Source organism: Cydia fagiglandana, chromosome 14 (genome assembly GCF_963556715.1).
Source record: "Cydia fagiglandana chromosome 14, ilCydFagi1.1, whole genome shotgun sequence".
Lineage (NCBI taxonomy): Eukaryota > Metazoa > Arthropoda > Insecta > Lepidoptera > Tortricidae > Cydia > Cydia fagiglandana.
This window is the reverse complement of record NC_085945.1, coordinates 9,698,571-9,724,824: the sequence shown is the minus strand read 5'-3', so window position 1 is coordinate 9,724,824 and position 26,254 is coordinate 9,698,571. Positions and strand designations below refer to the sequence as shown.

The 26,254-nt window shown below is 40.1% G+C and overlaps 2 protein-coding genes across 3 annotated transcripts in view; both read left to right on the top strand.

Annotated features, from left to right (window-relative positions):
- LOC134670742 (malignant T-cell-amplified sequence 1 homolog) overlaps nt 1–8,371 on the top strand; it is a 44,421-nt gene extending 36,050 nt beyond the window's left edge. The window contains exons 2-5 of one of the 2 annotated variants that reach the window (XR_010099123.1): nt 5,693–5,845; nt 6,044–6,144; nt 6,594–6,937; nt 8,218–8,371. Coding sequence is in view for 1 of the 2 variants with exons in the window: in XM_063528559.1 (XP_063384629.1) it covers nt 5,693–5,845; nt 6,044–6,144; nt 6,594–6,795; nt 8,218–8,299 (538 nt within the window). In the remaining variant the exon portion in view is untranslated. The remainder of the gene's footprint in view (nt 1–5,692; nt 5,846–6,043; nt 6,145–6,593; nt 6,938–8,217) is intronic. The other variant, XM_063528559.1, reaches the window with a different exon arrangement.
- Nucleotides 8,372–9,092: 721 nt separating this feature from the next.
- LOC134670724 (electron transfer flavoprotein-ubiquinone oxidoreductase, mitochondrial) lies at nt 9,093–26,253 on the top strand. Its single transcript, XM_063528535.1, has 15 exons — nt 9,093–9,152; nt 9,517–9,621; nt 11,663–11,775; nt 12,695–12,893; nt 13,651–13,742; nt 14,301–14,460; nt 14,972–15,084; nt 16,219–16,438; nt 17,428–17,583; nt 20,588–20,712; nt 21,243–21,360; nt 23,160–23,267; nt 24,845–24,958; nt 25,546–25,620; nt 26,051–26,253. The coding sequence occupies exons 1-15, from the start codon at nt 9,119–9,121 to the stop codon at nt 26,137–26,139; spliced, it is 1,821 nt and encodes a 606-aa protein (XP_063384605.1). The 5' UTR covers nt 9,093–9,118; the 3' UTR covers nt 26,140–26,253.
- Nucleotide 26,254: the final 1 nt, after the last annotated feature.

The window sequence follows — 26,254 nt, the reverse complement described above, 5'->3', positions numbered from 1 at the left end:
GCAAAGTTTCCAAGATATTAGTGAAAAACCGAAAAATGAGACCTTCTTTCCCCCCTCTCCCCCCCAGCACCGGGGCTACGGCCGGGGACTTTTGATATGTTCACCTCCTAACTAGTCCAAACAAAGTTACGGAGTCAAAAATTGTGTTCCTAGCATTTCCCTCTATAACTTCTTATTTCTTGGCCTACATCTCACTTAATTTAGGCGTGCGTACCTATGGGGATACATACATATATGTAGAGGGTACATATGTAATTCCAACACGTAGAGGCCGTTTGGAGAGCTTTGATGTCATGTCATGTAGAATGATTATTATTACGTAGAGGCCGTTTGGAGATAGGGTGACCAGATACAAATTTCAAAAGTCCTGACAAAATTCCTGATTTTCGGCCGAAAATCCTGACATGAGTTGTCGCGGTCGCGGCGGGTGGCGAGGTGGCGGGCGGGGGGGGGGGGGGGTGCACCGTTAGTCCAGTTTCTACGTTATAACAGTGCGCGTGTCGTGTCCTTAACATGGCGTCTAGTAGCAAACGCCCGAGACTATGTACTTTTACGGATGTTTGAACTGAAAGAAGGTAGAGAGCCGAGTGAAGTGTATTGTACTGTATACCATTTTATTGTTTTGTTTATTTGTCCTTCGGGAACAGCGAAATGCTATACATGGAAGTATTCTGTCGGCTCAATTATGACCCAACGCAAACTACCCCGCGATAGGCGGTACTTACAAACTGCTCGATTGGCAATCTCAGTACGACCGAGATGACAGTCAGTGACAAATGGCTAAATTGATTTATAAAAACAACGTTTTTTTGTAATTAAAAATATATTAATGTGTCGTGAAGTGGTGCAGAAGCTATTTTAGTTCATACCAAGGACAGTGGAATCACTTTTCACTTGTAGTAAACAGATAACTTCAGTAGAATTTGGAAAAAACATGACGATTTGTTTTCAATACTACCGTGCTAAGCTAAAACGTAACAACTGCATACGACTTTCATAACAACATACGACTTTTTAAATTGCGAGGATAATAGGGATGGTGTTATGCTAAATGAAGTAGACTATTTTATTAACTTGTGTTTGGTCTAGGTATTTTCTATATAATTATAAATGTAGTAATAAATTCCTTCTTACAGATTTGTATTTTCCTTTTTTATTTCATGAGATGGAGCTATAAAAAAACTACCTAGTTATTTCAAATTAATAATCAAATTTGGTATTGTCATTTTACATTACTTTCCATTCAGATTCCCACAAGATGCTATTCGCAGAGAACTATGGAAAAAAGCTGTCCAATTAGAGAGACATGAAATTGAGTGGATGCCTGGCAAGATATCTAGAATATGTTCTATTCATGAGATATAACCCGTGAGATAATCATACTCGGTCTCCTATATGTAGATACATTTTTCCTATCATGCTTTCACTGAATTAATTTAACAAATACACACATAATCTGAAAATGTTGATCATTTGAATCCACCCTCTACTGTCACATTTATGTATAGTTCGTTTTTTTTAGCATTAGAAATTAGGTAAACAATCTTGATGTGTCTTTTAATTGAAAAACACATTTTAAAAATAAGTTACGGCAAATATGTAACAATTATGAATCTAATACGATCATTTATATTCTTCTGCTTTCATCAGTAATAGTTTTTGAATTTTAAAAAGCGTTTTTCAATTAAAAGACATGTCAAAATCGCTTACCTTCTTGCAAGTTCTTTCTAATGCTAAAAAAAACGAACTATAGGTTCTCTCTCAAGCCATTTCCGTCAGTAGAAAAGAGCGGCAAACATATTAACTCACATTATAGACGGGTCTAACGCGAATTATATTCAATTACCTTGATTTACCGACGTAAATCAGTTTCGTTTCGTATAATGTGAGTTAATATGTGTTCAAAACGCGAAAGTTTAAAATATTATAAGAGCGGCAAAATTAGAAAATGTAAGCGCGCGAACGGCTGTGGTCTTATACAAAATTTTATTTTTGCACCTTTTTCTACTGACAAACTTGCTTGACCGGCTATATACATATAAAATATTCTGAACTGAAAGTGGGGATTTATTGTGACTCCGCCTGTTCAAATATTTTTGACCCGATTCGTGTACCCATGTAAATTTTGCAGACTGTGTAGCCAGTCCTATTTCTAAGATCAAGTTCGCCATACATTTACTATGACGTACTTGATCTTAGAAAAACGGACAGACTATACCTGAACGTGACTTCGCACTGCCATGCAGATTGATAATAAAATATACAAAATACTTATTATAGCGGAATACATTTATACAACAATGATATATTTACTTATGTTGAGTTAGTCTGTCATGTCATAACAACATTTTAACTAGTTATCTTTTAATCTGCATTAAATTATTATACGTGAATTATTTGACTGGTTCTTCACTGTATGGCATAAACCTATCCCTGTCCAAGTCATATTCTAATCAAATATGAACCGCGAACTCTCAGCGGCCAGTACGTACAGCAAGAAGGTTATTAGCGGATTAATGTCGCTGATTGGTAGTTATTGACATTATATGCATTTCATCTACACTTAGCTATGTACCATTAGTGTAATAAAGATGACTATTATTTCGTTTATCAGCTTTGATTACAGGCTCTGTAAACGCGTCGTCTTATTTGAATGTAGGCGTAATTGTGTATGTGTGCTAATTTGGCCCGAGAATTTGAACGGTAATGTTCCTAAAGGCGGTATCCTTAGTTATATATGATCGCAGTTCGGGAATCGGAAATGCCAAAATTCCTGACATTTCCCTTTTCCGGCCGCATTCCTGACATATGCCTAAAATTCCTGACATGTCAGGAAAATTCCTGACGTCTGGTCACCCTATTTGGAGAGCTTTGATGTCATGTCATGTAGAATGATTATTATTAGGTGAATAATATTTAGTGGTAAATAATATTCATGTACTAAATACATATTATATGGCAGTGTTTAGCACCTAATACCTACTTCAGGTACATTTTTCGAAACAAAAAATTCTTCGTTCCAATCTCTGTCACCTATCTATATAAGATATCTTTCCAGTATGGGAAAATACTGGCTACGAGGTATTTCTGTATTTCGGTTCGAGTAAGATAATGTTCGAGTAAAACAATAAGTATAATGTTTTCAAATGCATTGGTAATAGGAATTAGGAAGAACGGAGAACTGCGCGCCATGGTATGACCTTTCCGTGACCTTTTCATAATGTTTACGCGGCGAGCCGTCAGTAGGGGAGCAGGGTAATAAATAATAATAAAATAATGACACTAAAGCAACGTGACATCGAGGCCGAGTTAAAAATTATAAAATAAATAAATATTTATACTTAGAACAATTTTACATAGAAGTAAGTACATATTATGTAGGTAAGTAAGTATATATTAATTTTAATTTGTTTGTAGTTTTAGTTTATTTAAATAAGTTATTTTATATTCAATATGTTACACATAGAGAGTTTCTTTGAAATAAATGTAAGTATACAACGGTAAGTATGTATTTATACGGGTGTTAATTAGTCACGTGCAATATGTAGGTCATACTTTTACTATGAGAAAAAAAAAATGACTCTCCCACATATATTTTGGCTGGCATCATGTTGATATTTTGTAAGGGAGAGTCAATTTTTTTCACAATTTCGGGTCCCATAGTAAATGTTGCTCAGTATCACCTATACACCCCGCAAATTATTGCAGGTGAGAAAATTCACATCCTGTAGGTATATGGTCGACTAGTACTACCTAACCCATAACATAATACAAGAGAGCAATGAGAGAAGAGCTTATTGTGGGCACAGAATAAATAATAGTACTAGGTACAGAAGACTCACTCTCTAACAAAACGCGTCTGTCACGATCAGCACAGATATAGCCGCTAGGTGGCGACAGCGCCACGCGCGGCTTATGGCAAACCCCCAAATTGGGGTCGAAAGGATGTGCTTTTAGCTACTTGTAGCAAAGCGACGAAATCGCGGAGTGAGCCACCCCTGCTGTGGGACTAGGTCGATCTGTGTAAAATTGTCCTGTAATATTTATTTACCTACCTACTTATTTACTATTTATTTATTTAAATCGCAAGAACAATAAGGTAAACGATTGGAACTTTGGTTTGGAACCCCAAAACAACAGAACAGAGATAACAAAAACATGTGACCAACGACGCGTAAAGTAAATGGGGAGCGGATTTCAAAACGGCCTATTTACTTCCTAATGCCGTTTTATAATGAACCTTAAGAGTTACCCTATTAGGTCTACTTTTAAACAAACGGGGCAATGGACTTGAGCCTTTTTGGTGAGTTAGTGGAAATTGATACGACATTGACAGGGTGTCTTGATAACGTAGGTACTTACGTGGTACAGTACCACTGGTACTTGACGTACCTACCAGTCGTGCGCATGAACGGTATAGAACAGCGGTTCTCAAACTTTTTTGGTGACGGAACCCTTTTGGCAAGCGAAATATTTAACGGAGCCCCAAATTAATTTTCGTTCATCACTGTGGACCAGTGCAGATATACCTATACCTCGTTTTTTTTAGCATTAGAAAAAAGGTAAACAATCTTGATGTGTCTTTTTATTGAAAAACACATTTTAAAAATAAGTTACGGCAAATATGTAACAATTATGAATCGAATACGATCATTTATATTCTTCTGCTTTCATAAGTAATAGTTTTTGGTTTTTAAAAAGCGTTTTTCAATTAAAAGACATGTCGAGATCGCTTACCTTCTTGCAAGTTCTTTCTAATGCTAAAAAAAACGAACTATATAGAAGAGCTGTTTTTCCTACAAGTATTTTCGCTGAGCCCCAACAGAGGCTTTGCGGAACCCTAGGGTTCCGCGGAGCGGAACACACTTTGAGAATGGCTGGTATAGAAAAAAAAACTTACCGTAGGTATACCTAACTACTACCTAGGTACTTAGTACCTAAATAGGTATTAAGGTACTAAGTCGATCTAAACCTAAATGTTAGCTCCGAAAGGTAGGTAAACAATTTTGTTCACGAGTGCCCGAGGAAGTACCTACCTACACCATTAGAAACCTCAGGACTCTCAGGATTTTCTAACACTAAAGGAAAACGCAGCCCCTTGGGTGGTTCATCAGAACCTTGATAATTATCAGCGATACAAAATCAGTCTATCGATACTCAAAGTCACCTAAGTATTATTAACTAGAGCTACTTTAAGAAAATTCATTATCCCTCAATTAACATAGATATCCATATTCAAATATTTAAATTAGGAGACTAAAATAAAAAGAACGCAATTTCAGCATTGAGCTCCAACAGTAACCTTTCGTCCTAAGGGTTAACGGTGTGAATTTTAATGAAATGCCAGCACATGTATGTATACTTATATGCTCGCGCGGCTATAACATAAAGCTGGCTTTTATACAACAAAACCAAACACCTAACCTTTACTAGTTGGTCAAACCAATTTGCCACTCAGTAAGAACCAGGAACACTATACTCATCTTTTTGGGTGCTAGTACTAGTCTAAAGGGCCCCACAGATTACCAGTTTGTCGGACGATATCAGCCTGTCAGGTGTTCGGAGCTGTCAAATTTTGCGTTTAACTGACAGGCTGATATGGACTGATGGCCCCTTAAGACAAAGATAGTATGATTCTCTCTGTTTCTGATTGAAATGAGATAGTCCTTTGACAAACTATTCTCGATTCCAGGTTCGACGAGAAGGAGAGCATAAGCGGTACGCAGCAGCTCAAATCTTCGGTGCAGAAGGGCATCAGGGCGCGCCTGCTGGAACTGTACCCGCACCTCGAGCAGTACATCGACCAGGTGCTGCCCAAGAAGGACACCTTCAGGATTGTCAAATGGTAAAGATCTTCATCTCTTAATTACTTTTCAAAATGATACGAAATTAAAGGTAGGTAAGCCGGCAGCACGCCGCCCGGTCGGTCAGCTAGGTATCGATGGGCGGATGTGGTGGACGCTGACCAGCAGTGGGACTAATAAAAAATATAAAATGATTACGACAAGCTGGTCTCTTATACTTCTGTTCTTGTTGATTCCAGCCACGACCACATCGAAATAATGGTGAACAGCGCGGGAGAGCTGCTCTTCTTCAGACACCGCGAAGGACCCTGGATGCCGACATTAAGACTGCTACATAAGTGTAAGATTTTCTATATCATATATACCTACCACGCTTTTTCGAGACATGTAGGATAATGATGTCGGGTTGTCTTTCTGTCCGTGACGCAGGACTCGCAGGAGACGAAAGTGAAACTTCTTAAAGAAATATTAGCTATGAATGTTAACATCATTCCCATCCCATGGGGATTGTCAGTGTGAGGATTTTATATACCAAAGTGGACGTCATATACCTACTAAAGAAAAAGTGTCCTTTATGCAAGTCCTCCGGTGGCCGTGGAATCGAACCGGCTTCAACTTACGTGGCTAAGATTCTGAGCACTAGACCACGGTATTTGCCCCAAAATATCGAGTATATGCAATAATGGAAAAGCATTTCACCAACTCTGAAAGGCGAGCAGTATGTGCCTGCACCTCCTTACGGGATTGCGCTCTGTTCAATTAGTTTTAATTACAAACATTTTGTTTCAGACCCATTCTTCCTACCAATGCAGCAAGTCGACAAAGGCGCCATTCGCTTCGTCCTCAGCGGCGCCAACATCATGTGTCCCGGCCTCACCTCGCCCGGCGCGAGAATGTCGCCAGTCGACAAAGGACAAGTTGTCGCTGTGATGGCTGAGGGGAAGCAGCACGCGTTGGCTATCGGGATGACCTCTCTGTCTACTGACGACATGTAAGGCTGTTGCTATCTCATTCTAGCCTTCGCTCGACGCGTGAATGTCGCCAGTCGACAAAGGACAAGTTGTCGCCGTGATGGCTGAGGGGAAACAGCACGCGTTGGCTATCGGGATGACATCTCTGTCTACTGATGACATGTAAGGCTGTTGCTATCTCATTCTAGCCTTCGCTCGACGCGCGAATGTCGCCAATCGACAAAGGACAAGTTGTCGCCGTGATGGCTGAGGGGAAGCAGCACGCGTTGGCTATAGGGATGACCTCTCTGTCTACTGATGACATGTAAGGCTGTTGCTATCTCATTCTAGCCTTACTCGACGCGCGAATGTCGCCAGTCGACGAATGCAAGTTGTCGCCGTGATGGCGGAGGGGATGCAGCATTAGGGCATGCAGTACCGGTCCCGGTACCAAGAATTTCATTTCCCGGTTCTGGGCATGGCCGGAACCGGGATTCCCGGTTCTTCCCGGTTCTCAAGGCATCTTTTGATTACTTTTAAGAAATTGTTTCTGTTAGCGTACAATCTTTATGAATGACTTATTTTCATATAAATAATTGCATAAGAATTAATAAATGACTTATTTTATTATAAACAAACACTTAGTTGGCGTTCCAACCTATTTTACGAAATTAACCGGCACACATTGGCTCCGCCTGGGCCGAGCCGCACGGCCGTAGCGTAGTCGATGCACTCAGCACTATATGACGGCGCGGCCTGCCTTCACGAATGCCTACTTTACTAGGTTAATTTATCGGGTTATTTGGGTCCCCCGTTTCATAGCACCATTATTAAATGTTATATAATGTCCCGAGCTAAAGTACTAATACATTACTACTATTGAAATGGGAATAAATAGTCATACGATGAGAACCGGGAAGTACCGGTACCGGGTCTTCAGTACCGGTTCTTTTGATACCATAAAATTCCCGGGAATTCCCGGGATCATGAGAACCGGGAATTCCCGGGAGCATGCCCTATGCAGCATGCGTTGGCTATCGGGATGACCTATATGTCTACTGATGACATATAAGGCTGTTGCTATCTCACTCTACTACTTCTGCGGAGTTCTTTCTTGTTCCAAATTGCAATCAGCTGCAGCCAGATGGAGATCCATCTGAGAGAACGAGAGAGACGTACGTTGATTTAAAAAAAGGTCACTAAATCTGGAATCAATAAACCTTTATCAAAACTTTGTATATGTTTGTTTGAGACGAAATTTCATTATTTTTAATATTTTTTCGAAAATTATGTTGAGTGATCTGTGTAATGGAGTTCTTTGTCAGTAGATAAAGGAGCAAAATCCAAATTTTCTAAGGGAGGACAAACCTTCGCGGTTAGCACCTATGTTTTTTTAATTTGCCGCCGTTTTCTACTGACGGAAATGGCCTGCCAACCTATAAGTATAACGTTTTTTTTTTCAGAGCTAAAGTGAACAAGGGCGTGGGCATAGAGAATTGCCACTATCTCAACGACGGCCTCTGGCAAATGAAACCTGTGAAGTAAATCGTTCGCACTAAATCATCTTGTACTAATATTTATGTTTTAAGTTTTTTAATAAATACTTCTTAGCTTACATTCTGTAGTTTTATTTCTAGTTTTCATAGCTTTAGCTAGAGCATATTTATATATGGTAGGTATAGTTGGTCAAGCAAATCTTGTTAATAGAAAAAGGCGCGAAATTCAAATTTTCTATGGGACCATGACCATTCGCGCCTACATTTTTTAAATTTTCTGCCTTTTTCTACTGACACGATTTGCTTCACCAACTATTTAAAATAACATTTAACAGTCGTAGGCGTACCTACGGTGGGGCAAGGTGGGTAAGTTGCCCCAACCCTGGTTTCTGACCACAAGCTAAGAATTTCTGTTTCAACCGTACTCTGTTACAACGTACCCAGCTGGGTACGCCCAATTTTAACTTATCGACTAGGTATCAAAAAACAACTTTGTCTGTAGAAAAAGAACGGAAATGGCTTGGCAGACATGAATGGTACAAACATGTACTTATTGTACTTAATCACATTTTACTACTTTAAATTCATCAAAATATTACCTCAGTCAATCTTGATAAATGAATTGATTAATTTATACTTCGTCAAGCAAATCTTGTCAGTAGAAAAAGGCGCGAAATTCAAATTTTCTATGGGACGATAACCCTTCGCGCATACAATTTTTAAATTTGCCGCCTTTTTCTACTGACAAGATTTGTTATGAATTTATTTATAAAACATGATTGCGTTGATGAAACGGAACGTTAACGTCAAAAGCAGCAAATGAGCAAAACAAACAGTAGTGCAGTATCGGAACGCATGCTGTAAAAACATGGCGGCGGCAATTGTTAGTTCGGCTCGTCAGGGTAAATAAATGCTTTTTATATTAAACTTTACATATTATCATGCTCAAACTAGTTTTAAACGGGCTCTAAAAATGTGTCTTATGTATTAAAAGTGTTACTTTTCATATATGATACATTTAAAAAGTTGTTTTACAGTGACGTTGCGTATCAGCTGTTTGTGAAGTTATCGTATTTTATGAATTATCTCAGTGTTTTTAAATTATTGGACCTTAAGTTTAGTCGAAAATACTTCTATCAATGTTTGTTCTGAATAATTCTAAAGTTCCGTTACGCAATGTAGTGTCAGAAACAAAAGTTCAAAGTTCACTTTATTTGTTTTGATCGGTATTCAATTGTTTTGATTTATATTTTTCATAATTTTCAGTGGGGAGGCTAACAAATGCTGCTAGAAGACTTTATTCAGACCAATTCCCGAAAATAACAACACATTATACGATACACCCTAGAGATAAGGACCCAAGATGGAAAGGTAAATTTTGTTGTGATAACAATTAGGGTTGTCTCATTAGTCATTACATAATTAAAGGTAATTTAATTACAGACTCATCAAATTTACTCTGAATTTACTAGTAAAACATTTAAAAGTATAATTAGGTATTTCTATTGAATCATGTGCCTAATATTGTTGTGCAAGGTCATGGCCATGATATAAACATGTGGTTACTATGTGGCATAATCATGTTGTTGGATGAGTGCCATTGAATTTCATAATTTTTTTACGCTCTTTGAAAGTGTTTAGTAATATATTATTAGAGTTTTTAATTCTACAAAATTCTATATTTAGAAATGTGCATTATTTATAACAACTAAGAGTGCACCACATTTTATTTATTGTATGAAATCTGCTCCAGAATAAATTACAGTATAAGGAAACCTCAGAATGGAGGAACGGAGGCTGACATTGAAACTCGAATAAACAAAGCCCGAGCTGCATTCAGCCAGCTTAAACCTGTGTGGAACTCCTCTATCCTAACGAGAAGAACTAAAGTGAGGATCTTCAACTCCAATGTAAAGGCCGTGCTACTGTACGGGTGCGAAACCTGGTTTGTCCGCAAAGACCTAATGACAAAACTCCAAGTATTTGTGAACAAATGCTTAAGGCAAATCCTACATATCTTTTGGCCTAACTGGATCACAAACGCTCACTTATGGAGAATAACCGGACAAGCCCCCGTACACAAGGAGATCCAGACGCGGAAATGGCATTGGATTGGACATATCCTCAGGAAACCTGACACCCACCTATCCAAAGTGGCCCTGACCTGGAAGATGCCCGGCAAACGGAAACATGGTCGCCCTAAATCGACTTGGCGCCGTTCTGTAGAGCAAGAGCTGGGTGTATTGGGGATGGGGTGGGAGGAGGCTACCCAAGCTGCCCAGGACCGGAGTCAGTGGAAGAAAAAGATTCGAGCCCTACACCCCAGCAGGGGGTAACAGGATGGAAAGAAGAAGAAGAAGATAAGGAAACCTCACGTGTATTTTTCTACAGTGAACGAAACTATGAAAAAAACACCTACTACATGAGTAGATACTTTTTCTCGGTTTCGTTAAATATAAATCTTCACTCTGCATTTCAAAATAGTGAGTCTATTTAACGAAAATAGAAAAATAAACAAGATTTTCTATATACAATACAATTTTTCTTAAAATTAGGTCGAATGAAAAAACATCAAAAAAATACACGTGAGGTTGTGTGGGGGGAGGGGGTAGCCAAAAACCTCACCAAATATCACCAGGGGGAGGGGGGGTCAAAAAGTAGCCGAAAACACCTAGCGTGATTTGTGCACAACCCCTAAGGCATATTTTGATATCAGAAACTACATATCTATTTATTTACAATATGAAGAGTAGAGATGATAAGAAAAATAATAACAATTCCATTTGTTTTAAATGAAACCATTTTATTTTTTGTTCAATTACTATTTTATTTATATTGTCTTATCACAATCAGCTCGTTAAATGGTCTTTTAGAACATATTCAATATTATATTAATATGCATACATCCTAACATAAATGTTCCATTGCGGGAACTATCCCAATAGTTGTCACTTTCAGCCTTAGAATTAGGCTATCAACCTCATCTTTGTGGTTGATAGTTGTTTAGGTACTTTAGTTCATTTTTTGATCATCATCACCAGGACGTCCACTGCTGGACATAGGCCTCCCCCTGCTGGACAGAGTGCCACAATGACAGGTCTTGTGCAACCTTCTACATCCAGCAGACTCCCATGGAGCAGAGTTCATTTCATCACTAGTTTGTATGAAAGCGACTGCCATCTGAACTTCTAACCTAGAAGGTTAACTAGGCCATATTGGGATTAGTCCGGTTTCCTCACAATGTTTTCCTTCACCAAAAAGAGACTGGTAAATATCAAATGATATTTACGAATAAGTATTATTAAATATCAGTATTATTACCTGATTCCTATGAGTATTGGTAAATTAATTTAATGTAATTACCTATGTCTGATATGATAGCATGTTTTAATATAGAGATATTATTTTGCAGATATAAATATGGAGCGTATGGCAGAGGAGACGGACATCCTGATCATTGGTGGTGGTCCAGCGGGCATGGCTGCGGCCATCAGAGCTCGGCAGATTGCAGAGGAGAAAGGAGCTGTAAGTTCATATTAAAGTAGAATGTTGCAGATATAAACATACAGCGTATAGCAGAGAAGACAGACATCCTGATCTATTGACATATAATATCTAAGGATGGGCACTACGGGCACTAAAAATGTTACTAGTTCATCGGTGTTACTCACGAATTCCAGCCAATCGTGCAGTCTAACGCAACTAGTTGCGACCAATAGCGCGCGTAATGCGAACTCATCGACCAATCGCGCGCGTGATGCGAACTAATCAACCAATCGCGTTGTACTGACCCCTGTCATGCCTCATTGTTATTGCCTGTAAAGCCAGTCCTAGATATCTATGTCAATGTCCTGATCATTGGTGGTGGTCCAGCGGACATGGCTGCGGCCATCAGAGCTCGGTAGATTGCAGCACCCCAAGCACATGATTGGCGCGACAGTATCTCGCGGCGAGATAGACTACCCGTCTTTTACTAACTATGCTAACAAAAGAAGGACGGGTAGTCTATGTCGCCGCGAGATACTGTCGCGCCAATGATGTGCTAGCCCGGCAGAGGAGAAGGGAACTGTAAGTTCATATGTGACGTTCCACGGCATTGCCGAAAAATTCACGTTTCTTGTATGCCGACCATTTAATTTTCACCACACCAGCTCGGAAAGGCTTACTTTGCACTTCAAAAACTGATAGCAAAGTTGCATTTTATTCACATGTGAGGCAAAGTAATCAAATCCAAATTCTGAGTTGTTTTCGTAAATTTTGTTTAACCGCTCGTGCTAATATTGATACCTGAGCAAGCGAAAGATTCCAAAATTGAACCACGAGCGTAGCGAGTGGTTCGAAAAACGGAATCTTGAGCGTTGCGAGGGTTTCAAAGCCCCCTTGTAAAACAAACAACTATTAATTTATTTAAAGCGTTTTGCAAATAAATTAATGACCTTCACAGGAAGTACGAGTAACTTTACTAGAGAAAGCTGCCGAGGCCGGAGGCCATATACTCTCAGGGGCCTGCGTGGACCCCATCGCGCTGAACGAGCTCATACCCGACTGGAAGGAGAAGGGGGCTCCCATGGACACGGTGGTTAATGCTGACAAGTTCGGATACCTGACCAAGAGCGGGAGGATCCCTATCCCTGTTTTGCCAGGTTAGAATATAAAAGAAAGCAGCCAGAAAGCTTCTATTGAGGCGAAATATCTCTTTACTTGCGATTCGTTTTATATTTACTATTTATTGCTAGTCATTTTTGCAGTTTTGAATTTGGAATCTTCTTTTATTCCATTATGGTTCAAAATAAGATTTTAATTTGTTATTTTTAAAGGAACTCAGGACTGGAGGATAGATAGAGTATATACAGTGTGTTTTCTGTAATAGGAGCAATAAATTAAACCGTAGGCTGTACTCCTCAAACTGACCAACATTTGTTCAGCAACTTTTGAAAAAAGCTCATGTTTTGATTTTTATTACACTTTAAAGTTTATTCTAAGACGCAATGTATTGCAAATTTTGTTATGTTAAAAGCGCGACAAGTAACGTCAAACACACTGATGTCTGCGTACATTGAAGGCAATATTTATTTTGTATGAAAAAGAGGAAGTCTAAAGGATTCATAATTTTTAAGTTTCTGAACAAATGTGGGTCAGTTTGAGGAGTATAGCCTTTAGTTTAATTTATTGCTCCTGTTACAGGAAGCACCCTGTATACCTATAAACAATAATGTACTTATTGTTGTAAGTCAGTAGTTGTATGTATAGTCGTCAGTTCGATACTAGTGGCATGACTCGAACGTTTGGAGTATAATACTTATAAATGTTATGGCAAAGTATTCAATATTATATTTGAATATTAAAATAAGTAGGCATAGTTTCGTTAATGTTTGACGTTAATATTAATGACGTTTACAGGTATGCCTATTTACAACCACGGCAACTACGTAGTCCGGTTGGGACACCTGGTCAGATGGATGTCGGAACAGGCTGAAGCGGCCGGCGCCGAGGTAAATATACTCTGTCAAGCCATTTCTGACAATAGGAAAGAGCGGCAAATTTAAAAAAATGTAGGCGCGACAGGGTTATCGTCTCATAGAAATATGAAATTTCTCTCCTTTTTCTACTGACAAACTTGCTTGACCATCTATAGCAGCGGTCGGCAACCTTTTAGCAGCCAAGGGCCACATAGTTAACGAAGTGGTCGCGGGCCGCACTTTGTTAATATTTATGACTTTATCAAACATTGTCATTTGTCAATATTACATACAAAATAGCCAGGGAGGCCCGCGGGCCGCTGGTTGCCGACCGCTGGTCTATAGCGTATGATATAGTATCCTGATTGTAATTACTTACTTACTCAATGGCGCAGCAACCCAAAATGAGTCTTGGCCTTCGACACGAGTTGATCCTGTGCCATCTCCCGCCAGTTATGGGCAATGTAATTACAGGTTATGAATTTGATCTTGATTCGTTACGGATATGACTTATCAATGTCAAAAGTTACGCTTAAATAAATGTCAACATATTATTAAAAAAAAACATATAACATCAGTGCTTTCGTTTAGGTGTGGCCGGGCTGCGCAGGCGCCGAGCTGCTGTACCGCGACGACGGCTCCCTGAAGGGCGTGGCCACCGGCGACGTGGGCATCGCCAAGGACGGCAGCCCCAAGGACATGTTCGAACGCGGCATGGAGTTCCATTCCAAGATCACCATCTTTGCTGAAGGTACACTCACTCACTCACTCACCTGCAATAAACCATACTACATATCCATACTAATAAGTAATTATAAGTAATAAGTAATGCGAAAGTGTGTCTGTCTGTCTGTTACCTCTTCACACTTGAACAGCTGAACGGATTTAGTTTAAATTTGGCATACAGTTTAGTTTAAGTACCGGGGAAGGACATATGATAGTTTTTATGTCAGAAGTCATCCCTAAAGAGGATGAAAAGGGGGGTGGAAATGAGAAAATCAATGAAGTGCCTGTTAATTGGTGTAAACATTTAAGCATATTATGCTCGAATTGCTATTAGATTTTATCCAGGCGCTGTACTTACTCTAGCTGCTGTCACTAATTCCACGCAGACGAAGTCGCGGGCAAAAGCTAGTATATTATACAACGAAGGCTGCAAAAATATCTGACACGATATCTTATTTGTAGAGCCATAAGAGCGTGTCACATATATTTGCGGCATTCGAAGAGCAACATATTATTGCATATAATATATTTTCTAGGTTGTCATGGACATTTAACAAAGATGGTATCCAACAAGTACAATTTAAGAGAGAAAAGTGAACCACAGTCGTATGGTATCGGTCTGAAGGAGTTATGGGAAGTCAAACCCGAGGTATTTACAATTTTAAGATATTTTGATTTTGATTTTTTTATTTATTTACATAATTATGTAAATAGACAAGTCAAACTTATGGGCATAACAAGCCTTCTATCAATAGACAAGCCTTCTTATGGGGCACACAGTAAGCGGCCACGGCATAACACTTTACGGGCCTGATTTAGAAAATTATGTTTTATCCCTCTCTTACAAATACATAAGTCAAAATGACAGATAAAGTCAAACGATTCTAGCTAATTCACGCCAGTAACGCGTTTATTCATGGCCGCTTACTGTGTGCCCCATAAGAAGGCTCAAAGTCACCCAAAGGGAGAGGGCTATGCTTGGAGTCTCTGCGTGATCGCATCAGAAATGAGGCCATCCGCAGCAGAACCAAAGTAACCGATGTAGCCCTCCGAATTGCTAAACTTAAGTGGAAGTGGGCGGGGCACATTGCCCGTAGAACCGATGGCCGTTGGGGCGGAAAGGTTCTCGAGTGGCGACCACGTACCGGAAGGCGCAGCGTGGGTAGACCCCCCACAAGGTGGACTGATGACCTGGTGAAGGTCGCTGGAGTCCGCTGGATGCGGGTGGCGCAAGACCGGTCATTGTGGCACTCTTTGGGGGATGCCTATGTCCAGCAGTGGACGTCCTCTGGCTGAAATGATGATGATGATGTTGAAAGTGTTATGAATAAGGGGGGTTAGTGTTTGTCACCATCCCTAAAATTGTAACCTTCAATTGGAATCAAGTATGTCAAATATTGTGACGATTACTTGAATTTTTCCTAGAAATTGGCAATCAAATGAAACAAATAAAGATTAAATGTGAGTACTAAACAAAATCGTAGTTTCTTTGAGACATTGTTTTTGACGTGGTAACGTCTTATAAATCGATGAACACCGGTAGCATGCACGAAAAAGTGACATGTGGACAAATCTCAATGATAACGTTGTGGACAAATCTCCATGGTAATGGCCACGTTTTCTTATGACGTTATCACGCAAAATTATCGTCCGTAAACTGACTTAAGAGCCAACCATATTTTTTTAACCGACTTCCAAATCTCAAAGAAGGAGGTTACCAATTCGGTTGTATGTTTTTTTTTTACAATTAAAAATATTACACGAAACTTTTTACCATCCCCAGAACCACAAACCCGGCTTAGTCGAGCACACAATCGGCTGGCCATTAGACAAGAATACATACGGCGGTTCCTTCATCTACCACTTGCAAGTGCCGGAGGGCGAAGCCCCCTTAGTGGCGACGGGCTTCGTTATAGGACTCGACTACTCTAATCCTTACTTGAGTCCGTTTAAGGAGTTTCAGCGATTCAAGTTGCATCCATATGTGAAGCCACTTTTCGAAGGTAATAAACTAATAAAGCGAATTTAACTAATAATACATATATAGGACCACCACCAGTGTCTTATGAGTTAGTTAGACCAACATTCGCCGAGTCCACCTGCAAATGGAGATAGATTTCAAGGACTGCACTACGGCTTAACGACCTTATTGTTTAATGTAACTGATTAGGTATAGATAGGTAAAGTCGACGTCAAAGATATGTTTACATCTTCGAGCAACACGGAAGGGAGGCGGCATTCGCACTATTTCCCCTCTGCCGAGGTACAAGATTAGCGCGTCAATCTAATCTAGCGCGGGTAATAAAACTAGTTGCACTTGGATTTTTCACTAGACCGAGTCCAGACGCGCGCGTGAACACTGCTGCACAAAAATGCCTATTTGCTCGGTTTTTTGTTATAAAAAGAGGTCGGGGACATCAAATTTACAAAAAGAAAGTGTTACATTTCACATGTAATACTTTTTTTTACATATCATACGTTAAATTACATTTAAATACAATGATTATATTTTAGTCTCAAGTAATTGTTGGATTTATCGATTTTGCTCGCTCAGTACAAATTGCAGATCGGTCGAGCGACAAATCCGACTTCTCATCTCTCAGAATACAATGACATACTTCAACGAAAATGTGTTAGTGTGCGTGTTGTGACACTAGTCACTCGTCCGTACACAAAAAGAGATCGAGGTTTGCAAGATTTGTCTTTGACGTGTGTCATTTTCTATGTATTTGTGTCTCATTACAGATTGGATTTTGTATGTAAGTGTGTGAGAAATGCGACTGTGTGCACCTTTGCCCCCGCGAAAAATGGCAGAAAGATTTGTACGGCGAGATATCGCTTGGGCCCCTCCCTTCCGACGTGTCGGAAGCCGTTGTTGCTCGAAGGTTTACATGTTTCGCCTTATTACAAAGGAGTAAGGACAGTGTAAACATATTTTTGACGTCGAATGTACATCTGGTTCTTTTGAATCCAAGAGCATGTTATATTTCAGGTGGATCTCGGATAGCGTACGGTGCCCGCGCGCTGGTGGAGGGCGGCTGGCAGTGCCTGCCCATTCCAGTGTTCCCCGGCGGCTGCCTGGCCGGCGACACGGCCGGCTACCTCAACATGCCCCGCATCAAGGGCACGCACAACGCCATGAAGAGCGGTCAGTATACTGGTTACAGTGTTCCCCGGCGGCTGCCTGGCCGGAGACACGGCCGGCTACCTCAACATGCCCCGCATCAAGGGCACGCACAACGCCATGAAGAGCGGTCAGTATACTGGTTACAGTGTGCCCCGGCGGCTGCCCGGCCGGAGACACGGCCGGTTACCTCAACATGCCCCGCATCAAGGGCACGCACAACGCCATGAAGAGCGGTCAGTATAACCAGTGTGCCCCGGCGGCTGCCTGGCCCGAGACACGGCCGGCTACCTCAACATGCCCCGCATCAAGGGCACGCACAACGCCATGAAGAGCGGTCAGTATACTGGTTACAGTGTGCCCCGGCGGCTGCCTGGCCGGAGACACGGCCGGCTACCTCAACATGCCCCGCATCAAGGGCACGCACAACGCCATGAAGAGCGGTCAGTATAACCAGTGTGCCCCGGCGGCTGCCTGGCCGGAGACACGGCCGGCTACCTCAACATGCCCCGCATCAAGGGCACGCACAACGCCATGAAGAACGGTCAGTATACGCACTGGGGAGACGCTCATGCATTGACTAGGAATCCTCTAGACGGAGTTTAGAGCAATTATTTCATGAAACCGATGCTGCCAAAAATACGGTGTTGCGCACAGACCTATATCGAGTAGACGGAAAAAGTGTATGTACCTCGCGTGCCGAAACGACGATTATAAATCGTCGTTGCTCGCCGCGGTGCTCAGTCCGCTCTCGACCGCTTTCCGTGTGTGACGTTCGGATGTGATTACAAAATGGCCCCTTGCTCGATAATAAACTGTTCAAACACCACCAAAAATGTAGGAGCTATGAATCAAGACATTTCCTTTCATCGGTAAGTACTATTTGCCCTAAAATAACTGTTATTTAAAAAACAATTTATTTTGATGCTCAGTATTAATTTCATATAAAAATTAGCAGGCGACTCTGTGTCTAATGCTACTTTTCCGTTGCGGCTTTAATTTGACGCGCCAGACTTGGCAAGCATTGAAAACCAGCAACGAAAATAAAACAATCCAAACTTGTCGAGACGCGTTCAAGGTTGATTTCTCATTCGTCTGTCAAAAGTATGATATAGTGTTGTACCCTACGATTTTCAATGCCGAATTCTTAATCGATTAAAATCGATTTTGAAGACAGAAAAAATGATAATTATTTTTTAAACCTACTATTTATGTCGCCGTGTGATAAAGTAGTAGTCAAAATGAAATCATGAAATGATACGACACGCTTCTCTCTCTTTCTTTTTGCATAATTTTCTTTTTGTTGTTCTTTTCTCAGTGCACTTAGTTTCGAATCTTTTTTTATTTTTTCATGACGTATTCGGCTAGCTCTTCTTTTGGCATCTAAAATTTCTTCCCTGGTTTTATTTCGCGATTTTGATGTTTCTATAGCCTACAACAACATATATACTTTAGTGAGTTATATCCAAAAAATTGAAAATTGTCTAAACTTTATACCTATACATGTACATATAAAAAAGTATTAAATACAATCTTTTTTTAGAATAAGTAATAAGTTCTATTTTAAAAATTCAATTCAAATATTATTAAGGAATCTAATGATTCCGTTAAATATCATTCGTCTGTCTGTATCATTCGTCTGTCTTTATCATTCGTCCGTCAGAAAATCGATGTCATTCACGTTAATCGATTTGTGATTTTTAGGTTATCTCAAATTACCTTGCATTTCTATACTAATCTCTCCTGTTTCAATAAAATATCAACGAATATTTAATATTTTAACAAACTTACTTGAGATTACGCGAAGATATCCACCAGCGTCGACAGAATGAAACCGCTCGAAAGCGCGTCCTCTCACGTTGAAACTACTCGGCGTACTATTCGATTTTTGGCGTGCTTCGCGGGGGAGCGGGAAGAGAGCGAGCGGGACCGCAGATATAAAATCCATGAGTATGAGCAAGACAGTTGAATTGTAGCGGGGCAGAGGGGCATCGGTGTCTTTGAATCGGTTAGGATTTCCCATCACTAAATTGCGGCTGTGACGTCATAGTAGGTGGTAAAAAGTCGCACGCTTGGTTTCGATATAAATCGACGAACTCTTTCCTTCTATCTCGATTATTGTTCTGTGGTGTTGCGGGGGACAAGGTGAGCGAGGTCCCGTGCCGTGATTGGTCCGTTCCAAGATACTGACGTCACACAAAGACACTTTCGACTTTAAAATTTAATGGAGTAAAACCAGTGGGGAGGCACTCCTGACTTAGGGCAAAGTCGGCTCCGTTCGGCTTAGCGTTGCTCCGAGCAATTAAGATTGGCACCACTTGACGTCCTTTTGCGTGCACGACCACAGATAACATAATTTGAACTTTGACAACCCTAAATAGCGGAAAGGGATACCATACATTAGAAAGGGATAGCATGATTCGTCCCTGAATCGCTGTCAAACTTTGGTTTTGTAGGAAGTGTCCTTTATACGGTGGTAGTATTATTTATTCTCTACCAGAGAATTAATCTCTACCAGAGCTCTGATTTTGTAGCCCATATACTGAAGTGACATCCCAGCCATCCTCGGGGCGGCAAACTTTTCCTTTGATTGTTAGTTCCGTGTAGTGAGTAATTTAGGTACTTATTTGATATAAACAAGGCTAGCATGTTATACTTATGTGAAATACCATAAATTACCTTTCATTCCCTGACTATATATTTTTTTTAATATTATTGAAGAATCGAAGTAGAAGAATTTTTCCTGTCTCAATGGTTTTAGATAGGTTAGATAGGGAATGGTTTTTGGTCCAAAATTATAAGTAAATATATTTTGTATTTTATAGGTTCAAATAAATATACTTTAGATAGGTCTTCACCGAGGGCCATTCTTTCATGCAATAAGCTGACAGCACTAGTAATGAAAAAAATCCCATGATGAATTCAATTATAAAAAAAATCTAAATGATGTTTAAACTTAAAACAATGTGTGTATATAACAATTAGTATAGTTTCCAACACTGGTATCTTATGATCGTTACATTTTCAGGCATGTTGGCGGCCGAGGCCGCGATGGATCTCATAATATCGGGCGAGGCCACTCACGATAAAGGCGTCGTGCCCTCTGCATACGAAGACAAACTTAAGCATTCCTTCGTGTACAAGGAGTTGAAGGTAACGGCAACACTAACTGACCATTACTGTCCTTTCCGTCTTGCAATAAGGGTTCCATGCATGTTGGTCGAGGCCGCGATGGATCTCACAATATCGGGCGAGGCCACTCACGACAAAGGCGTCGTGCAACAAACGTGAATATCTGTAACTGTATCTTGTCAAGCAAATAAATGATTATTTATGATTTGTGCCCTCTACTGGTAACGACAAGCTTAAACAGACTTCGTTTATTAAGGTGGTATTCCATCTGTCCAATGTGTATGGCGTCTCATATTTTGCTTTAATGAGAGGGTGAGACGCAATGACATTGGACAAAGAATTTGGACAGGTGGAATACCATCCTAAGGAGTTGAAGGTAACAGGAATATTATGTTGATATTAATAATACTTCTACCAAATTTTTTAAAGATCGGAACAACTATACCCGTTAGACAAACTGTCGAAAATAAAAAAAATATGCACTAATGATGACCTAGGCTCACTATATGACCTCAATAATAATACCGTAATATTGGTAATGTTGTTTGCAGCAAGTCCGCAACGTGCGGCCGTCCTTCCACACGAAGCTCGGGCTGTGGGGCGGGCTGGCGTACGGGGGCTTCTCCGTGATCTCGCGCGGCGCTGAACCCTGGACCTTCAGCCATGGAGGTACTCTACGAGTATATTCATAAAACAGTTCCGTTACTTAGATACTTTTTAGGGTTCCGTACCCAAAGGGTAAAACGGGACCCTATTACTAAGACTTCGCTGTCCGTCCGTCCGTCCGTCCGTCCGTCTGTCACCAGGCTGTATCTCACGAACCGTGATAGCTAGACAGTTGACATTTTCACAGATGATGTATTTCTGTTACCGCTATAACAACAAATACTAAAAACAGAATAAAATAAAGATTTAAATGGGGCTCCCATACAACAAACGTGATTTTTGACCAAAGTTAAGCAACGTCGGGAGGGGTCAGTACTTGGATGGGTGACCGTTTTCTTTTTGCTTTTTTTTGTTTTTTTTTTGCATTATGGTACGGAACCCTTCGTGCGCGAGTCCGACTCGCACTTGCCCGGTTTTTATGATATAGGAGTCTAACGAGCAGTCGAATTGCCTGATGGTAAGCGGTTACCGCCGCCCAAGGACACCAGCAACACTAGAGGGATTGTAAGTGCGTTGCCGGAATTTAAGATGGGAATATAATCTTTTCTTGAAGGTGGTATGGGCACAAAAGAGATAGGTACAGAAATCAATCTACATACAAAGCGCGCTCGAGCAACGCACACATAGACACAGCTCACGGACACGATATCTCGGACCGGTTGGGACCAATGCGAGCGCGAGTGCCATCCGCGTGAGACACGCTTCTGTTAACTTTTTTGTACAATAATGAAGAAACAAAACAAAAAGTTATTATAACTGTACAGTGGACGGTTGTTTAAATTCAACATTAACCGGTGAATTGTCGTTTTTTAAGCTACCAGTGGTTTCAGAGAGAATGCGTATGCGAATTTATTACATTTTACATGAGAATGCGAATTTATTACACTTTAAAATATAATAATCGTGCATTTCGCCAATCTCGAAATCATCGCAAGATATTTTCTGTGGCAAATTTGTAATATAACAATGACATTAAAATTAAAATAGCTATTTGAGTTATTAATGTTATTATTAATTTATATTTCAATTCTTCCCGTTTCATCCTCAACAATAAATCAAACAACTAGATACTAGATACGATACGATAGATACGAGTGCCACTACCACGATAGTTTTTTGTGCATAAGTCATAGTTCGCAACAATCGCAACCCTAGAGCGACCGCCGAGCGTAGGTATGAAAAGTAAAGTACATACATGTGATTGACTTCTGTACTTATCTGTTTTGTGGTATGGGTCCGGAAATACCGCTGGCGACAGTTCATGCCAGTTTACCTGTGCGAGGCAGGAAGTTTCTGGCGAAACACAGTTGAGGATTGCCAGCCATCTATACTCTGTATCTTTAGGTATTTAAATAATAGTAAACAAATAATTTGTACATTTTCGAGTAGGTATAACATTTATTGGCTACCCAACCAAATACAAAACCGCCTGGATCTGTCACTGATCGGCCTGACTTTAACCTACATTATTTGATCATGTTTTCATCTACCCTTAACTGGCTTAAGGAGTAGATTTTGTTTACTTTTATTTATAAATACCTAAAGATACAGAGTATAAGTTGTAAAAATGGAAATGCTGTAGCTGGGCGATAGCGGAAGGCAATGCACGGACATGGCTGTAGGATTCATATATTTGGGTAGGATAGAATGATAGAATTGACGTTTGTCACTTGATCATGTAATTGCCGCATAGCGGTTGGACAAATAATCATGTCCCGGGAGTAGCTAAGTAAATTAATATAAGAAGGAAAGCAGCAGACAGTGTAAAACTGTTTTTAATTTATAGTATAACGTTGTTTCAGGAGCGGACCACGCGAAGCTGAAGCCGGCGAAGGAATGCCAGCCTATAGAGTACCCGAAGCCCGACGGAGTCATCACGTTCGACTTGCTCTCCTCCGTCGCCTTGACGGGTATAGTCACCATTAAAAATATCTGTACTCTGTATAGTTCGTTTTTTTAGCATTAGATAGAAGGTCAGCGATCTTGACATGTCTTTTAATAGAAAAACGCTTTTTAAAAATCAGTAACTATTACTTATGAAAGCAGAAGAATATAAATGTATTAGATTCATAATTGTTACATATTTGCCGGAACTTAATTTTAAAACGTGTTTTTCAATTAAAATACATCAAGATTGTTTACCTTTTTTCTAATGCTAAAAAAAAGAACTATAGTAATACGACGTTTTTAAACATCTGAACACGCACTTTTTGATAACGGAAATCTTACTCATACCTACAATGTCTGTTACAAAGTAGTTCAGCTCTGTTTTAATATTCCAGACACTACAATAACAATTCGATTGCCAAATCTACTACCTAATAATCACCCTAGTTTTATACCAATTTCGTACTATAAGTACTCGAAACTGGAATAGGGAATATTACGCAAAACTCTGCGTAGGGGGCGCCACTACCACTATCCATGACAATCTGGGGGTCTATCGCTAAACAAGAAAATCGAAATTTCGTTATCTAACCTCTCAATCACTCTTGCATATTCGAGCGATAAAGAGGCAGGTAATTAAGTTTTGATTTTCGCGTTTCCCGGTAGGCCCTTGTTTACAAACCAACTTGATGCAACAATGACATATTTTATGCCTGTAAATGTTTTTACAGAAAACAGAACAGATTATGTATATTATAAGTTACTCTATGGTTTACTAGCTAGCTTAGTGCTGCACTCTAGCGGCAGAACATTGCAGTAATACCCCCTATTCAAGACCAAGAAATCTACGAAAGATACGTCACTGTCAAAAATGTCGTATGATAGAAGTAAAAAAGGGAAATAGTTATTTGTTTTACAAGGGAGCAAAGTTGTTGTTTAACTGCTCGTGCTAATATTGATAACCGAGCATGCGAAAGATTCCAAAATTGAACCACGAGCGTAGCGAGTGGTTCGAAAAATGGAATCTTGAGCGTTGCGAGGGTTTCCAAGCACGAGGGTTAAACAAAAGTTGCCCCCGAGTGAAACACAAAATTTTTCACCACACCAACCCGAAGCAAATATTAAATGTAAAATATCAAACAAAATCAAATCCAAATGAATGTTTTTAAATATTTATCATCCAAAATCATCATTTAAAAGTCAATTCTACAACAACAAAACAACTCAAAATTTGCATTTGATTACTTTGCCTCACATGTGGATATAATGCAACTTTGCTATTCGTTTTTGAAGTGCAAAGTAATTCTTTCCGAGCTGGTGTGGTGAAAATACTATTGTACTAATATATTATTGCAGTGGCAACCTTGTGGTAGATTTTTTGGTCTTGAATTCCAGTTTCGTGTATAAATGCCAGATAGGTTGGACAAATGGAACTGTCAATTTCTTCTTCTTCTTGATCGGGACACTTTTGACGGAGCGGTCGTGGTCATCATAGGAAGTCTCCCTTTGTGACACGTTTACCGGCTCGCCTCCACACAGTCAATTTAGTGACTGTAATATAAAGACACGGTTTAATATATGTTATTTGTGTTACTTTCAGGCACTAACCACGAGGGCGACCAGCCGCCACACTTGACGCTGAAGGACGACTCGATTCCCGTCAAGAACAACCTCGGCATTTACGACGGGCCCGAGGCCCGGTTCTGTCCCGCAGGTAAACCGCTGTGCAAGGCTCGGAAACCGGTTAAATATCCGTACTTGGTGCGAAACCTTTTTATTTCGGTTTCGCTCGAAAAACAGTTGTTTTTAAACCGGTTTTTAGAAGACATTTCCATAAAGTTCCTGTCAAATAAACCGGTTTAGATCAATAAAAATCGCTTTCTTCCTATATCGGTGTCTATGTTTACGTGGCACACCACCAGGCCGGCAGGGTGTCTCGTCGCTCGTCGAATAAACCGATTTATTTAGGTTACAATAAAGGTCTTAAAACGTTCGCGTTCTTATGAAAGTTTGGAGGAAACCCGTTGCGGTGCGCGGCAACTATAATGCAGCGTAATGGTGCTGACACCAACAGTACTAGTAGCGACGCGATGAAATCGCACAGTGAGCCACGCCTGGTATAGGCAAATTATAAGTGGCGCATGTATTAAACCAAGGGTTTCATTTTAGTATGTTTACATTAATATATCGGAATTTTCAAAAGTCATGATTCGACCCGGACAACACTTTACGATTGTTACAAAAGACTTTCGAAATGTGTAGGTACAACTGTACATGTCGCTAATTTATATGTATTTCCAGGTGTATATGAATATGTACCAATGGAAACAGGAGACGGACAGAGACTACAGATAAATGCACAAAACTGCATACATTGTAAGTACACTTAGAGTTACATAACTAACAAAAATGTTCCGGTAAGCACTGAAACATCTATTTAAAATTTAACTGTAGTATTTGTTGTTATAGCAGCAATAGAAATACATCATCTGTGAAAATTTCAACTGTCAGACTGACAGACAGACTGACGGACAGACGGGCGGACGGCCGAGTCTTAGTAATAGTGGTAATAGGGTCCCGTTTTTACCCATTCGGTACGGAACCCTAAAAATATGTAGTATTTAGTAACTAACGTAGCCATAAGCCAAACTAACAATTAAATGGATAAAATTTAAAAAAAAAATTCAAAATAAATTTTATATACGTTAGTTACTTAACTACTACATTATTTTTTAGGGTTATTATTCATATGACTAATAATACAAAGCTGGGTCTCCCAGATATTAAATAATAATAATAATTGCAGGTAAGACGTGCGACATCAAGGACCCGTCGCAGAACATCAACTGGGTGGTGCCGGAGGGCGGCGGCGGACCCGCGTACAACGGCATGTAAAACCACACGGACCAACTATACCCCTAAAACCGCTTCTACACGACACAATCTGATTGCCGATCAGCGGCGGTATCACGGTCGCATTTTTATTACTTGTCATGTCATGCGTCACTTA